We start from the raw sequence: 19,073 nt of genomic DNA, 5'->3' as shown, positions 1-19,073 counted from the left end.
ATTCTGTATACTTATATTCCCTAATCGAAATTTCAGAGTTAACACGTTGAATATGATTTTAGATAGGATTCATTTACTTCAAACAAAATTCTGAAATATAATAATTTTTTTATTAAAACCACAGAACAATGAATACATTTTATCTTAAAGTTTTATAATAGAAACGTCATAATTTCTGTATGAAAAAAAAATTATAGCCCATTTACATAAAACCTCAACATATAAGATGATTTATAATGCACATGGTTTTAAATATTCTATAATAAAAATGTAGTCATATACAAATATATAATATTCATGTATATATTACATATAAATAAAGAAAAAAAAAATAAAATTGTAAAAAATAAACTTGGAAATGAATTTAAATTCAAAGTTTGTTCTCACCTGAGAATAAATAGTTTTATATTATTTCGCGTTGTTCTTATTACATTTTCATTACACATGTAGTTTCTTGTATGATTGTATACGACAAAATAATAAACGAGTCCCTACTTCTATAAGTCATTTATTTGTTATTACAATATTCGATTTAAATTCGAATAAATTTTGGAGTATTCTTGAAATTTTATAGAAGTCTCACATTCAACTTCTAAAATAATTTATAATATCACTATAGCTGAGATTCAAATATATTATTTAAATATTATTTAATTTCGGATTTAACTTCCTGCTTAACATTATTTTTTGATCAAAATATTTTACAATCAAATATTTCGATTAAAAATCTCAACAGTTCAATTTAACTAAAATTTTCATTTTCCAAAAATTTCAGATAAGAACAAAATTTTTTTGATTTTCTAAAATGTTGCTTAAAATTCATAAATCTTGATCTTAGAATACCAAGCCAATTGATACTGGTTATATATTTTCACAATGCATTTATGTTATGAAAGTGTATCTGAAAAGTTTATAGTCATAAACCTATATACCAATTTCGCTGGAGCTTATCAAAGAAAATAAATTTTATAATTTTAATTTTTTCATCACTTTTTCTTTTACCACGGGAAATATTCAAAAGTAAAAATCAGTTTAATTCATATGAGGATATCATAACTTTGGTCTACTTATAGAACATTGGTATAAATATAAATATATATATATATATATATATATATGTATTTGTTTTCTACGTTTTATATATCAGTTAAATTATTTAGTATTATACATAAATTTCAATTATTAGGTTTATAATACTTCTTTAAAAATTTTAAAAAATTTCTTATTTTAGAAAAATATAAAATTCTCGATAAAGCAAATTATTTCTTGAGAAAAATATAGTACTTGCATATGTACATACATATAAATAGTACTAAGACAAACTTTTTAAAATTGCTTGTTTCCTAACATTATTAAATTACAAAATAATATCGAAAAATATTTGCATAAGGATATTTAGTTAAAAAGCAAAAATTTCCAAAATTATAAGAACAACATTTACTTCTTCCACACAAGGAAGCTTAATTATACGAGTACATACATAGAAGTCTAGCAATAACCTGAAAACCGATAAAGAGCAAGGACAACTAAAATTTTTTAACTTGTAACTTGTAATAATAACTTTCCTTATATGCATACAAATTAAGTTAAAATGCGCTAATCTTTTATGTTACAAGAATTCTAATTCTATAATCATACTTCATTTACACTATATTTTATAAATTATAACAAAAAATTTTTTATAACATTGCAGGATTTTTGTCAATTTTACATTACTTTAGTTTTAGAGTTTGTAATTCTAAAATTGCATATTTATATTATATTATATACTTATATAAATGGTAAGTATGTTATATGATTATACAATTAAAAAAAGTCTTTTTTGCATATATACGGAATGTTTTAGAGATTTTCAATGAAAATATTCAAATATAATAAGCTAAAATAATATTTTATGCATATAAGATCTTGTTATCTAATTTTTAAGAAATTAAGTTCGATAAAATAAATCATTACAAATACATGCTCCGCATGACATGCTTATTTCACAAAAAATCACCCTTACTTAAATTTTTTTTTGGATTTAATTATATTTCGAAATATTAAAGTAAATTTTTTATTTGAATATCTCTTAAACATAAAACACAAAAAAATCAATCATAAATTAATTAAATTAAATAATATAATTTCCGATTCTTCGAATACAAAAAATTTGAATATAAAATTAAAAATTTATTTTTATCACGTAAAATATTCAATTTGATTAAATAAAAGTGATTTACACTAATTAAATCAGGAAAATATAATAATTTTAACAATTATTTTCACAATTAATTCACAAAATACAAATACTACAAATTAAAATACAAATACTACAAATATTTGCATACGAAATAAGTAAGCTAAATATTGGAAAATATTTTCCAAAAGAATTTTAAATTTGTAAATCGCCTAGTTCCTATATAGTGTACCCTTTCAAATATTACCAAAAACAAAAAAAAATATTTAAATTTTTAAAAATTTTCAACTATAGTAAAATCAACATTTTTTTTTATTATTGTTTTATGTGTTAAAAATCACATTCTATAATCAATGACCCAAATTTAAACAGAAAAAAAAAATAAAAAATTTTCATTTCATTTCCTACATTTTCTTTTATTTAGTACAGTAAGAGTAATTTGCATAAATTAAATTAACTAAAATTAGAATTTCGTATTGCTATAATGGTGAATGAAATGGTGGCAATAGATGGAAAATATAAAAAAACTAAATTTAAAACTTTTATAGTTTTTATTAGTAACAACAGCAACCATACAAAAAAAAATAAGGATAAAATTATGCTAAAATTGAAAATTAGTTATAATTTTTTCCTTCCCCACTCATTAAATTATAATTAAAGTTTTCTGAATTATACAAAATTTTATTTTTTTTTTTTGCATTTTCATTGAAAATTAAAATAGATTAATCAAGATTAATTATAGCTTCCTTCCGAATAAAATTATTATTTTTATTAGTAACGTCACTAATTTGCTTGTTATAATTAAAATGAAAATTTTCATTTGAACAAAAAGCAAAGATTTTTAAACAATTTAATGATTTTTTAATTTTTTTGTTTTTGTTCCCGATTTTACACAATGAAATAATTTATAATAGAGAGGACCATGTATTCCTTTTCTTAATATTAAATAATGTTCCCTTATTAAGCACATAAATGTAATATTAATTCGTCACCTATTCTAAAGATTTATTTATTCTTTCACTTGATCCACTTTTTTTATATTTGATAAACTTTTATATTCAAATTAGATTTCTAAGAATTTATTTTGCAGCATCAGTTTGACAAGCAAGTTATATAGTAGTAAATATTTAAAATTATAATAATAAACGGAATAATATAACAATAAATGGAAGCAAGTAACAAACTTTTAATTTTATTATAAAAAAACAAATAATTTGCACCATTTCTTGCTACTTCGTTCTAATCTATCGTCTAATGTCTTATTTTTAGTTTCTGAGGGTGGAAAATATTTAAATTTATAACTTTTACTTTGAAAAATTTGTTTTGTTACTTTGCCTTATTATTTTTATCCTATTTTCTATTTAAAATTATTTTTAATTTCTAATTTATAACTCATAAATATTTATGTTTAAATATATTTTATACAATATTATAAATTTGCCCATATATTTCAGTACGACCCTCCGCTCAAAATAATTAAGATCGATTGTTCCTTATTAAAAATTGAATTTTAAATTTACATCTTATACAAAATATGGGAAAAATTTTAAAATTCAAAGTATTTATAGAAAATTATTTAAATTTTTATTACTTTGTACATTTACAAAAATAATTTTTGCTTTTTTATATTTATTTTTATATAAAATTTCTATACAAATATAGATTTAAAATATATTTTTAAAATATATTCTTAATAGAAGAATGAAATATTTTACTTTATTATCTTCATTACCATTCATTATTATCAACCATTTCAAAAATTTTATTAAATTACGTATTTTTATTTTTATCTGATTTAAAATTATAAATATATAATTATGTTTTCATTAACACATACATTATTTTAACAAACAATATTAAATTTATAATTACAAAGAACCCACGCATATATTTATTACAAACATTACAAAAAAACCAACTAATTTCTATTAAATTAGAATTAAATTTTAATATATTTTATTTTTCGCTTTCAATTTTATTTTATTAAAATACAATTACATAGATTTTTTTTTATTAAAAATCATTTATTTAAAATGAATTTAAATTATTATAAAAAAATTAAATTAAATAAAATAAAAAAAAAATTATAAAGAAATTTTTTTGTCACCTCTGAAATATAATTTAATTTTTATTTGTGCACTTTTGTTATATTGTAATAAAATATTCTATTTTTCTATAAAGAAACGTAAAATATTAAAAAAAGTTAGCACATAAAATTTCATTTTGCATTTGTGCATCAGTCTTGAATTGCAACATAAAGAATTCATATTTATTTTGTTTGTTATTTTATTATCTTTTTGGTCTTCTTCAATTTCTTATCTCAAAGAAAGACAATTTTCAACTGAATCAACAAAAAATAAATAATAAAAAAATAGAAAAGAAGTAGAAATTGATATTATTTTTTTCATACCGCAAATCAACCATTGGAACTTGTAAAAAAATCAAAGCAAATTTATTTTTAAAGAAATGCAATTTCAAGAGACGCCACAATATTTAATATATTTCCATTCAATATATTAGTATTTGTTGCAAAACAAAAATTATATTTTTTTCAAATCAACTTGACAAAACAAATAAAACAAGTTATATAATATTAATATCGAACAAAGATGAATTCAAAATAAAAGTGTTTAAAAAGGTTTCAAACCTAAAGTATCTTAATTGTAAAGCATCATTTACGAATTGGTTGCAAAACAAACGTAATTTTGTGTTAAATGTAAATATTTCCGATTGCAGGTCTTACATTATTTTATTAATATAATAATTATTACTACAATTATGTGCAAGTATTTCAAAATAAATTATTACAATGATGATTAACCAGTCAAATTTAATTAAAATTTTGATATAGTTTGAAATCGATCTTATATTTTAAATGCTAATAATAATTATACTTTATTATATTAATTTTAAAAAGATCATATAAATTAATTTTTAATTGAAATTGTGGTGATATTTCTAACAAAAATTTTAAAATATATCGGTAACCCCAAATTTGCTTTTATACATCAATTATATTTATATCACCTTTCTTTTAACACTTTTAAATTGTATTCTCCACTCTTTTTTGTTTTCTTATTATAAAATTGTGGTGGTCCAAGAATTGAACCAGAAATGTATACAACAAAAATGGTATAATCAATTACTATAAATATTCTATCCATAAACACAACAACATTTTCTTGCATTTCAACGATGGAACGAAAAAAATATTTTTTTTTTCACATGGACTGACTACTTATTCATTACTCAGGTTTTGTTGATTTCATAAGGAAATTAGTAATTTCCCTTTACTGTAGTAGTGTACTACTACAGTAGTCTAGATGTTTAAATCTTAGTTTTTCACATTTTATGTGATTTGTATAAATAGTTATACAGACTTTTAATATTATATTATATTGTGTTGAGGTTCTACACGTAAATCTTTAGAATGAAGTAGACATATACTGTTACAATAAGTATAACAACATTATATACATTATATACATAGTTGAGTAAATATATATATGTATACACAAAAGTTTTCATTTTTTAAAAGAAAATCAACTTTATTTAATCTTTTATACTTTATCGCAACTAAATATTAAGAATACTTTGAAAGTTTTTCTTTTAAGTTTGTGATAACATTTTTACAAAAAATAAAAGAGTATCCTCTTCAACAACGCTATAAATTTTTTCACTAACTTCTTGTAAGCTTTGATTTGTATATCAATGATTTTTAGCACTGCTCTCTTTATTTTAAACAATATTAAATTACAATTACCATTTTTGTTTAAAAACAAAAAAGAAAAAAGTCAACTTTATAGAATATTTTATTTACATAAGTACAGAATGTAACGTAAATAAAGTGAGCAGCACGAACAAAATTGAATAAAATAAGAATAATATAAAAGAGAAATTAAAAGTGAACGAGCATACCGGGCGACAGAACAATATGACAGAAACAAATAATATTACATGTATGTATAACAAATTTTCTAAATTATTTTTTAAATTTAATGAATTAGCGTTAGCAAAAATTTTGAATTTAGTGCTAACGCAAAAAACAGAATAATAAAAATATATCATACAAGCTTTCAAATTGTAAATATAATAAATATAACACATTATTATGTATGCAATAATTTTCAAATAACATTAAAGATTTTAACATTTAAAATGTATATAAAACAAATTAATTCAAAATATTAACCTGAATAATTAACGGTCTAAATTCATTATAAATGTCATAATACAATTACTTATACAAATAACTTATAAAATTTGAATAATTATCACACAATAATCAGCATTCAAACATTGGTTGACAAAAATGACAAGATACACTATTTAATAAAATTATTAAATCTATTTTGCAAACATATTGTAACAAAATTTAATTTTTATATTCCTGAAACTATTAACTACAAAATGGACGTTTTGTTTCTGAATAGCCGCAAACGCAGACTGAAACTCCAGAAAATCTGCAATTACTTCAAACCTTTCTTTATGACATCTAACACACTCTCTGTTAACATTCTGTTTCTTTAACTATTGTTCTGTTTTGAAAAATTGTTATATATCTTGGGTTGTTGCAAATTAATTTATCAGATACCATTCTCGTGGCAAATTTATTTAATTTGCTATTAGATTTTAACCTTCCTTTATATTTTTGTTCTTTTCTTGTTTCTTTAAATATATTATATGTATGTACATTAATATTATATTGAAATATTTTATAAAATTCAAAATAGTTAATAGTTTCAATTTCTTTGATTTATCTAATGTGTTACTGGTGTTGATGTTTGATTTATGTCAGTTCTTGCCCTTGGTATTCTTGATATTGAAGATGCTTTCAATGCAGATAATGCTGATGTTGATGATGACAATGATGATGATGATGTTATTTGTTTATTAAGAGTACTATTATTGACAGCTACTATAGCCATAGTATTATTTTCCGATGTTCTTGCTGGTGACAAATTTGATGAATTGGCAACTTGTGAGGAATTCAAATCATTTTGAATTACATTCATGGTAACATTTGAAACAGTCTGGTCAATATTTTCGCTTATACCTATTGTAAGTATAGAAGATAAAAAAAGTATATGACATTAATAAATATGCATCAATAGAAAATAATAATGAGAATAATTAAATGAAAATAAAAATATTATAATTTTATGAGGACAACAAAAATTAAAATATGTGCATAAAATAACCACAACAAAATATTTTTCCTATATACGAGTATTTTACAATCTGTTATACTGAATTATTTTTTTTTTAAAATTTCATATAACAATAGATATTACAAGTAGCAAGAATTTCTATACTATTGATTCAAACTTAAAATTGTTTGATTCCACAGATATCTAAAAATTTAACAAACTGAATAATAGATACTAACAATTGATTGAAATTTGAAATGCCTTCACTTATTACTTGCCTTCACTTTCTATGTACACTAAATTATAAAATATTCTACTATAAGATGTACCATATTTTGCTCATACATATTTATAAGAGCAGAAGTACACTGTACACAGCAAAAAAAAAAATAAATAAATAAAAATAAATAATAGAAAAATACGGAAAAAATAAATAAATTGAATAAGAGTGTATGTTTTCCTTTTTCCGTTGTTGATGCTATAATCATTCAAGTAGAGAAAATAAGGAAGAAAAATAATGTAGAAATTGTGGCAAATTGATTACACGTACCAAATACACATAAACATATAGAAATATATACATAATATAATAGTTGTACATTGTGAATAAATAAAATAGAGAAAAATAAAAAAAAAATAACATTGAAGTAAAATAATAATTGTAATACACATTGCAAATAAGAAAGAGAAATATTTATGTGTAAATTTTGAAAGAAAGAATGAAATAAAGATAAACAGGATATATAAAATTATATACAGTGACCTTTCATTTAATTAAATATAAAAATAATAAATAAATATATATAAATATTTAGATGTTCTTGTATTATTAAGAACACCTAATATAAATTCGGACAAAGGATATGAAGGATTTTATTTTTTGATTTCTTATTTTAATTTTAATCAAAAGTTTTATTATCTTATTTGAAATTGAAATGTTCTATAATTAAAGTGGTTGTAATTTTATTAGCATAATATAAAAATTCTCTTTATATAATTTAAAAAAAAAATCATTTTCGACTAGAATTGGACAAAGCAGAGCAATGCAATATTTTCAAATAGAAAGGAGGACAAAGAAAACTATTGGGGAATTGAACCTATTCATCAAAATGCATTATTTATCCAGAAAATTAATCAATACGTAATTAATCTTTCTGTAAATGAAAATTTCAATTACAATTAATTCTGAATTTTAAATTTCAATATAATATAAGAACTTTAAAAAAAAGTTTAAAGAAATGCCACTTTTCCAAACCTATTTTCAAGGTTGAACAATTAAAATGAGATAAAAAAATTACTCCATTTTAATTTGTGAGTCCATTTTGTTACCCTGTTTCAGAAAAATCATCATTCATCTTGGACCCATCGTATATCTTTTTTTTTTACTACATTAGCACGTTCGACTTCGAAGTTACAGTCAAATTTACAGAATAAATTTTACAGGTCATTGAATTAATTAAGCGGTGACCAGCCTGCCGTAATTTTTATTATTATTTATTATTTTATTTTTCTTGGTATACAATATCGAATTTTATGAATATATGGGTAATTACTTTTGTATTAACATTTTATTTAATAATATACTAAGTATAGTTATTATAATAATCAAACTAGAGTTTGAAGCCGAGGCCCTTCAGTTAAAAGACCCGTGCCATAACCACAACACCATTGGTGAGATGATGTATAATTAAGATTCTGTGGACATTAACTTTCACAGTGAATTTTATATGGAAATTTTATGTGTATATAAAATTATTAATGCTATAATATGACCAATTCATCATATTAATTTAAAATAACAATAATAATTAAAATAAAAAATATGAATTTAAATTCCTGTATATAATTTTATAAATTTATTGTTTTCAATAAATAAATATAGTTTAACCATTTTAAATAAAAATTGATTTATGAATTTTTCGAATCAATCAACCGTTCAATTTATAAAACGGAAGTGTCATTATTATTATTAATAATTGAAAATAATTTTCTTATTTCCTTATTGTTTTTTAAAGAAATAAATTCAAATAAATCAAATTGCATTTTGAATTGTATATAATGCATATAACAATTTAAAAATCATTTTTCTTTTATATTCGAACAAAAGAAATTACCACTTTTTATACTATTTATTAATTTTAATAGGAAAAATTTGATTTTCACGCTTCATTCTCTCTCATATTTTAAAATATTTGTATATATTATGTATGTATATATATATAACTATTTGAAAGTCCAATAAATATTGGTTATTTTCAATGGGAACGAAAACAATGTGAAATTTTTGAAAAATATTTAAAAAATTTTGTGGTAATAAAAAGTAACTTTACATTCGACAATGTATTAGAGCACAATCTAATTTAGCTTACATATAATAAGAGTTGTTTAATTCAGTTCAGTTCAAAAGACAAATTTCTAAATGAACTAACTAATGAGAACATGGTTCAGACTGAAATACACATATTTACGACTAAAACAATACACAGACGAGAGCTTCTAGTAAATTTTACCAATTATACAATATTCTAAATCAAAAATATACAGTTAGTATTCTATATGCTTTCAATTTTCTAGCAATGAAATTATACGCAGTATAACATTAAGATCCATTATTTACATTAGAGTTTAAATCCAAGATTCAAACCATTTAATTTAACTATATTTAAATTTTTAATAAAATTGGGTAATCATATAAAAAATATAAAATCTTCTGTATAATAAATGCGAATATATAAAATAAAAGACCTCAATTTTCATTTAATTTTTTTAAAATTCAAAACAATTTAATAATTTTTAGTTTAAAAACTTACCATGTCGCCGTTTCATATGCTTATTGTAATTTGGCCAATTGGTAAAATGATGATTACATTCCAAACATGAATATGGTCGTTCACCGGTGTGTTGGTGACGGTGTGTCTAGCCAAAAACAAATTTTCAAATTAAATATAAAAAAAAATAATAACAATGTATAAAAATAAAAAACAATAAAAATAACAAAAAAAAAAAATATTTATGAAATTTGAATTGGAAAGAACACTTCGAACACTAAGTTTATTATTTTAATTTCCGAAATTATAAACCGGAAAAAAACAATCACGTTCATATATAACAATAAAAGCCAAAAAGTTAACAGAATGCATTTGTATATAATTATTAACAATTGAATGCAAATTGATATTGTGTCCAGTTATCTTTTTTATATCCTTTTGTCCTTTTGTTCCAATTTTTCTTTTAATAATATTATTTCAAATTATTAGAAACAATGAACATACATACATACATAATTATTGGAAATTTTTACATTTTTTAAGAATTTAATTATGAACAGCGTTTAAATTAATAATTTTAAGCGACCAAATATAAATGTGAAATTCTAAATCATATAGGACAGCGAAACTCTTTTCAATAGCACATAATTTCGAATGCAGCATCACAATTTAAAAAATGTATACCAAAACCAATGCGAAAACATGTCTAGTAATAAGACATTGATTGAGGTATCGTGGTTATGTTGAAGAATAACATTGTATTAGGTTTTCAGGCATAATATATTTTGAATAGATTCATTCCAATTCTTTAATTTTAAAACCAATACATATTTATCTGCTTAGTACATGTCAGTTATTGTCATAATGTTGTAAGTCGAAAATCGTGTTTTGTACATGAGTGTATTTTTTTTAGAATTTTTCTTGTTTCTTATTTTTTTATTCAATTTTCATGAATATTATTGAAAGACACGAGAGGTGACTTTCTATGATAAACTGTTGATATCTGTTATATATGTATGTAGTTGTGTTTTATGTAAAAGAATGACTAATTTATAAAATTATGGATTTGAATTTGAGCCGACTGTTTCGTTCATATTTATTTAATTTCTTTATATTTTTGTTTTTTGTTTATTCATGAATTTATACCTTTAATACACTTCGAAATCGAAAACGTTTTCCACAAAATTCACATGAATATGGCATTTCTCCAGTATGTATACGAGAATGTACACGTAATGTATCTTTTTCACGAAAACAACTACCACATATTGAACATTTATGTGGTCTAGAATCACTGTGCACTGATATATGTTTAGCTAAACGATCAGAAGTTTTAAATCTAAAATATAAAAATTAAAAAATTATGTAATTTAATAATGATGTTTAATAAAAAGAGCTTTAAAATTATTAATATAACAATTTTGTTTAATCATAAGAATTACTGACACAAGAATTATTGGCAAAAGCATTTGGTCAACAGGAAAACTAAAATATTCAGTTAAACATGATTAACAATATACAAGCCGCATAAGAAAGCCGCATTCTTTTAGAGAACCGCATTTTTTTTTTTATTTTAGAAAAAGAAAATATTTATGGTAACATTTTAACCAAAAATTGATTCCAAAATTATCAAATTTATAAAAACTTTACTGAAACATTTTTTTCAGATAAAAATTTCCCAAAATTAAAACCAAAAACATGTTTTTCTTAAAATCTTATATATACAATTTATTATCAACCTTACCCTTTTCTATAACACTTTTTACAAAGAGTGTTTCGCCTAAGGTGGCAAATAATTTCAGGAATAATTCTTTGATCAATTTCTAACAAATAATCGTATCGGTGGGGAATGTATGAACTATACATTTTTCGCATGTTTTACTACCAAAACTATTAGAGATAGAGGAAAATATTATATGGGTTAATTTTTAGCTCTAATTGTAGCGCAACGAAAAAAAAAACAAAAAACAAATAGCACAAATTTTCAAGAAATTTCTGGTTTTCAACAAAAAAAAATTGAAAAAAAAAAAACCAAAAATTCTGAATTTGACGAACTTTATCTCGAAAACTATGGGTCAAATTAAATTGATTGTTAGACTGAATATAAAAAGCAATCAATCACCTGTAAAACATATCACATGGTGTCGAAGTTATAAGCATAATGCAGGAAAACCTGGTACCTTTTTTTCTTCAAAAAAAAAGAAAAACTCGAAAACGAGTATATCTGCACTCTCTTCACCCTTCGGATCATACAATTTTTTGCTGGAAATTGATTAAAGAATCATCCCTGAAATTAATAGTCACCTTATGTGAATCACTTTGTATAATTATTTTGTATTATTCACTAATTTTACTTTTGTTGTTATTGAAAAAAGTGTCATTTTCTTCTTATAAACCTATTGAATTTTTGTTTTACTCATTGTTTAATGTATAAAATATTGATATATATATATATATATATATATATATATACAAATATATACATATATATTACGTATAAAGGATTATAAAAATGTATAAAAGAGTAAATGAAATCTTTCAAGCATTTTACTTTGATTGATTATTTGTATAAAAAAAAACGGATGTCCTTTTAACAAATAAACAATAATAAAATTAAAAGTATCCTTAAGAAATTCATTCATCAATATGGGTATTATAAAAATTTTATATATCTGTATATGTATATAATAAAATTAAGTTTTCAAATGAATATTTGATTGATATATCCTTTATTCTCGAGAAATGATATTATTTTATTCCTACAACACATTATGTATGTATATATATTGTTAGTTCGCTAGTAAAGTATTTTAAACAATATCGAACTTCATGTATAGACTTCTGATGTATTGTAATTGTTTTATGTTTGTTACGACTTTTTTTTTTCAAATAAAATTGATTGATTACATATTTTAAGCTGAAAACAATGGTATTTAAAAAAAAATGTGAAAAAAATAATTTTAACGGATGAGACACAATATCGAACACACATTAATATTGCGGCACAAAATTATTTTATTCGATTTTTCTGCAAAGTCTATTCCTTTTTCGGCCTGCTCTTGTTGTATTACTATTTAATATGTTCGGACAAGAATCGCTGTTAAAAGTATTTTAATTCAAAACTTATTCAATTATAATGTAATAAAATTTCAATGTGTAAATATTTACGCATTTTATTTGACAATAACAATAAAATGGCCATTGAATTTTTGATAAAACAGAATGTATGAATTGTTCTATTTATGCCCTTATATTGCATAATTTTGGAAGAACTAAATTTAGAAAGAAACAGGAGAATATTTTCTGTCAAAGAAATAGTTTTTTTTCAGAAAAACCCATTTGTGTATAAAATTCATGCTTCCTAGCTTCCAGAATGCAACAAACAGATGCCCTACAAATGAATATTTTCAAGTTTAAAATTTAAAAATTTTCATATTTTCCTTTCTAAACTTATCGCTCTTAATATAGAGCACATGAAATTTCATTCCTATTATCTTGTATAAAAAAAATACCTACAATGTACAGTTGATCTTTCCAGGAGTAAAGTTTTAATATAATATCAAATGCATAAAAATTGCATAAAATGAAAAATCAATTACATAATAAATAAATTTTTATAATTATTTTTAAAAACTTCATTTTATTTTACCTTTTTTTTTATTTTTATGTATATTTTTTTTTTTGTTAATTAAATTCGTTTCAATTATGTACAAAATTAATATTCTATGGTTTACCAAAGGCTATACATACATAAAATAAAAATAAGAAAAATAAAATGTGGAAAATTTTTTTCAACCCAACAATAGTATTCAAGTAAAAATAAATGGTTAAAATTTTTATACCAAATTCAAATGAACAATTGTGGTTTAAATGCCTTTCAAAACTCATACACGCATAATTAGAACAAATTATACATAAAATTTCATAATAATCCAAAAAACAAAAAGGAAATAAATTGAACAAATTTAGTAAGCAAACATCTATATTATGTAAAAACACATCTATATATACAGCCGATTTGAGCAAAAAAAAAAGTATTATAGTTAAGGAAATGAGAAAATTACAAAATATATTACAATTTGGATGAAATAATAAAAGATGAGTAGCTATCTGGGGGAACAAAACAATGAAGATCCTTTCATTTTTAAAATAGATAAAACCAGCTTTCAAAGAACTCGTATCCTTCTCACGAATTCCCTTAAAACACTAAATTCTAGAGAAATTATGAAAAAATTAAGTAAACCATTAGGACGTTAGTAATTTCATGACAACTTAAAATATTTTATACGAAACAGTTAATTAATAACGAAACCTGAAATACTTCTGCAAACATGTTAATAATACAATACAAGGCCCAAACTATATGTACCTTAAATAGGTTAAAATAATTTTTACTGTACTTATTAAAATATTTTAATAGTGAAACAGGTGAGATGGCGTTACAAAAATTCGAATATTAAGCAATTCAAACATTTTGCAAAAATCAGGAAGAGAAACCAATTTCTCTTTTTAAAACTTGCGGAGATTTTAATTGCAATAAAAAATATTTTTTAAATTATTCCGTAAAAATAAATAACATTTCCATTCTATAAATGTTCACATAACATTTTAAATAAGATGGGTGATCTTTCCAAATGTGCCCGATAGTCCTCGATCTGTTCTCGCTATAATAATACTGTACATTACCAGGTTTACAAAAATATAATGAACGCCAAACAGGAAATCCCTTCCTTCTCATAAATTGTTCACCTATAAAAACTAAATTTTTGAAGTTTTTTTTAACACAAAATTTTCATAGAATTAATTTTCAATAGAATGCATTCAATATATATATATATATGCATATACAAGTACATTTACAAGCGTAATATAATGTAAGGATATTTCTTATTTAGAAAAATTTGTTAAATTTCTACAAAAGAAATTTGAAATATTTCTAATTCTCAAAATAAACCATTAATACCAATTAGTGATTTATTAAAACGAGAAATTAAATGACAAAAATCCAAAACATAAGATGCCTGAACAAAATAAATGAAAATTGAAAAAAAAAGCAAAAAAAAAAATTCTATTCCGTTTCATTAAAAATCAAAATTGGAATGAAAACATAAAACAAAAAAATTAAGGACACACAAATAAAATCGATAATCGAATTATTTTTATTTTTTCCTTTGAAAAGAAATGCAAACATTAGACGAAAGCAAAAAAAAAAACTTCCTAGAATTTTGATTTTTAGTTTGCTATTGTTTTTTCTTCCTTCACAAGCAAAAACACACACACATTTCATTTTTCTTATGAATTTTCCAATTTTATAATTCTCTTATTTCTCTTACTGTTATTACTTTTACAAATAAAAAATAAAAAAGAAAATTAACAATAAAATTTCATTTTTACAATTTTCATCTCTTGTTCATCCTCATTTTCCAAGTTTTTATTTTTCAAATTTCCTGAAATTTTTTTTTCCAAAACAAAAGCTTCTCTTTGCTTTTCTATGAAACAGAGAGGAAAAAAATGAAGGAATCTGTAAAAATTATTGAGACAATAAATCGATTTGTGTATATAACAATAAATACACTAACATATATAACACATTTAACTTAGGTTTTACATTACTTAGATATTACATAACTTAAGCATTAAATCATCTCATCGCTCAGCTTCATTATGTATGCAATATAAAATACATTCACATTTACATATAGATTTCAATTTGAGTTTTAATGGTATCTACTTTGAATTATGTTTTTTTATAAATACAGGAAACACTCCTATTACGTTCCGTCTCAATACCTTACCTCATATAACAAAGTTTCTTTTTTTTGTAAATCATTTACTTACTATGAATGTATACATAATTGTCTCGATTTACTTTTTTCTCCCAAATAAAACTTTAAGCAGTTCATTATTCCTTTTTTTGTTTCTTTCCTCTCTAGAACTTCCTCTAGTGTTATTTCACTTAACATAGAACTTTCATTAGTATATATATTATCTCCGACTTCTTATTATGAAAAAAATTATGAATATTTTTAAATTGTAAGCAACGGCCCTGTATCTAGCATTCTATATAGTATTCCCTGAAATGCGTCATTCTATTCATTTCAAAATAAGTGTGCTAGCATTTTTCCGTACTTAAATATTTAAACTCCATTTTAAAAATCTAAAAAAGAAAGAACTCATTTCAAGTTTTTTTAAGAGAATGCATTCCACAACACAACTATACAGGGAGAAACAGCTAAATATAATTCTGTTTTTTGTTATTAATTAATTTTCGAAAATTATATTTTTATATATGAAGTTCTGAATGCTATAAAATACCAATATTACGAATTTTATAATTTAATACCGATAAGCACTTGTTAATAACATAAATAAATTACTGTTATTAACTATTACATCTATGTATGTAACAAATTGATTTTTTTGTATAAATAATTTTAAATTTTAAATCTTATGTGTATTTGTAATTCTGTTGTCTTGTCGCACACATCTGGATAATATTATTGTAATTTTATTCAAATTATTTTGACATTATTTTTGATTAATTCTGATTAAATTGTCATTAAAATGTAGAACGTATCTAATTGAATTACAATTATAATTATCAATAATCAATATATTATTACTGTAATTTTAAATTGTATATAACAACAACAGTACACACATATGATGTGAATTTCAATTTCACATATCACAGTAGTATTATGAAAATCAACGAGATTATTATAAAAAAAATTTTGTTGACTGTCTAATTTATGCATAAATTATCAATTCATTTCTAATAGAACGAAATTTAAAATGACTAACTGGTAAAATTTATTATAAAATACATAATGTAATATAATAAAATGATAAGTAATCCACATATTTCACTAGCTAATTTTAATTCAAATAAAAAATAACTGGTTCTCAAATATTTATTCAATTGGTTCTTTATACCGACTGTTCTATGATGAAAGGAGGAACTGTAGGGGTAAGAAATATGCGAAATTATCCATCCATACGAATGGTTCAGACTACAAAAGGTACGCGGGAGAATTCGGGTTGCGGATGTTGGTTAGTAAGGCAGCGATGGAGTCCTTGGGTCTCATTCAGTAGAGTTCGTTTTGGTGGAGTGATGCAGTTACGCGCTAAGGGTGCACACTGCGTTTCCGGACACATCTGGATACTGAGAAATGAGACGGCGGACTGACTTGCTACTGCTTTGGCGACCAGAGATGCTAATCTGGCAAACAATTTAGTACGTCTGCCGCTGAATGGATTCGAGAATATGAGTGTGGAGGTATTATGGGGGGCAGTTCATACGGAATAAGAACAGTTATTGAAATATAAAAGAGCGAATCTCAGCACATTGGTCTTCTTTACGACAGTTTGGAGGAACTATCAAGAAAATTTTTTATGACGTGGCTCTTATATTTCGTTAAGGAGGTTCATAAAACAAAAAAAAAATATAAATTAAAAATTGCAAGAAACACAACTTGAAAAATATGTAACTGCAAAAGGTTTTCTATAAAAAAAGTAAATTCTAATTACCACAGAGTATCAAGAATAAGACCAAATAATTTTAAAGCAAAATATGTAAGTATTTTTGATTTTTTTCATTTTAATTGCTTTTTTTTTTTTCAACAAAAATTTTGTTGAAAAAAAAAAACCATTTTAAAAAATTTTCTTTCAAATACTTTTAATTAAAATTTTAGAAATTCTTTGGTTACAAAAATTATGTGGTCAAGGTTACTAAAAATTGAACAACGTTACAAAATGAAAATAAATACAGAATATTATTTTTCACACACATATTATACACTTGTTACCCGTACACACAAACTGTACAGAATATGTGCATAACCAGAAAAATATTATTTTTTATTTAAAGAACATTATGTGTACTGTGAAACTTATTCTAGCGGATTAATTTTTATATTTTTTGATAAAGTACCCAATTACCAAGATTAAATTTCATATATGTATATATACGTATATTTATATACATAACATATGTATGTAGTTCAACAAAACTAACAAGATATCCTGGATATTATCTATGTATACAGAATTTTTTTCTAATTTTTTTTTTTTTGTAAACGATTGATTGAGAACGCCCAATACATCGCCCAAATATAAGCTCTATTAACCATTTAAGTCACTGAAGCATCTTATAAACATTATTTCTTCAATAAATACACACGCAAATAGATCGAAAATTTGAAAACAAACAAAAATGTTTTTTTTTTTTTTGCTTTTTTTGCTTTTTTTATTCCTGTTCACTATTTTTCTTTTAAAACTAACCAACAATTATCGGAAATTTCTCTTTCTCTTTTTCATTTTTCTTTTTTGTTTCATTTTTTCCACAATGCTATATGTGTGCAAAAAGAAAATAAATCTAATTGTAAGCCATACCAAAGAAAGGGTATAAAAAAAAAAGAAAAAACACGAAAGTAGAAAATTAGTGAACCAGGATAACAACAAGAAAAAAGTAAAAAACTAAAAGTTAGCTAAACCGAGATAATAAAACAGACGGACATCCATAGAACACAGGATGTCGAAAATAAAAAAAATAAAAAAGCAGAAATAACAAAAATAAATAGAAAATATTAAACTAAAAGGAAAAAATGGAAAAACATCATCGGACCAATTCTAAAATTGCAATACGATTTGAAAAAGTTATGTAAGGCGTGTATAGCAAAAAAAAAATTATTTTTTTTTTTTCGAAAACAAAGAAAAAATAAAACAAAGCATAAAGCGAAAGGAGATTTGGTAAATGAAAATAAAAAAAAAAAATAGAGAAATATAACTGTTAAAAAAAAAGGATAATATTAAAAAGCCAAAAAATCCATACATAAAAAACAAAATGAAAAAATTAACCCAAAAGAATAAAAATAAAACAAAAATAAAAAAAAGAAAAATAAAATGACAGAAGAGAATCGAAAAGAAAGATGACTAGACGTGCATTGAATTTTTGTTTTGTTTTTTTTTCTCCTA

The 19,073-nt window shown here is 22.6% G+C and overlaps 1 protein-coding gene across 1 annotated transcript in view; it reads right to left on the bottom strand.

The window, feature by feature from the left end:
* Positions 1–6,476: 6,476 nt before the first annotated feature.
* LOC129616599 (zinc finger protein 182-like) overlaps positions 6,477–19,073 on the bottom strand; it is a 46,638-nt gene continuing 34,041 nt past the window's right edge. The window contains exons 5-7 of the mRNA XM_055532233.1: positions 11,244–11,436; positions 10,140–10,245; positions 6,477–7,235 (exon numbers count right to left, since the gene is read on the bottom strand). Of these exons, the coding sequence (XP_055388208.1) occupies positions 6,940–7,235; positions 10,140–10,245; positions 11,244–11,436 (595 nt within the window). The 3' untranslated portion in view covers positions 6,477–6,939. The remainder of the gene's footprint in view (positions 7,236–10,139; positions 10,246–11,243; positions 11,437–19,073) is intronic.

This window comes from Condylostylus longicornis, unplaced genomic scaffold (genome assembly GCF_029603195.1).
Source record: "Condylostylus longicornis isolate FDR11 unplaced genomic scaffold, ASM2960319v2 ptg000244l, whole genome shotgun sequence".
Classification (NCBI taxonomy): domain Eukaryota; kingdom Metazoa; phylum Arthropoda; class Insecta; order Diptera; family Dolichopodidae; genus Condylostylus; species Condylostylus longicornis.
This window is presented reverse-complemented; position numbering and strand designations above follow the sequence as displayed.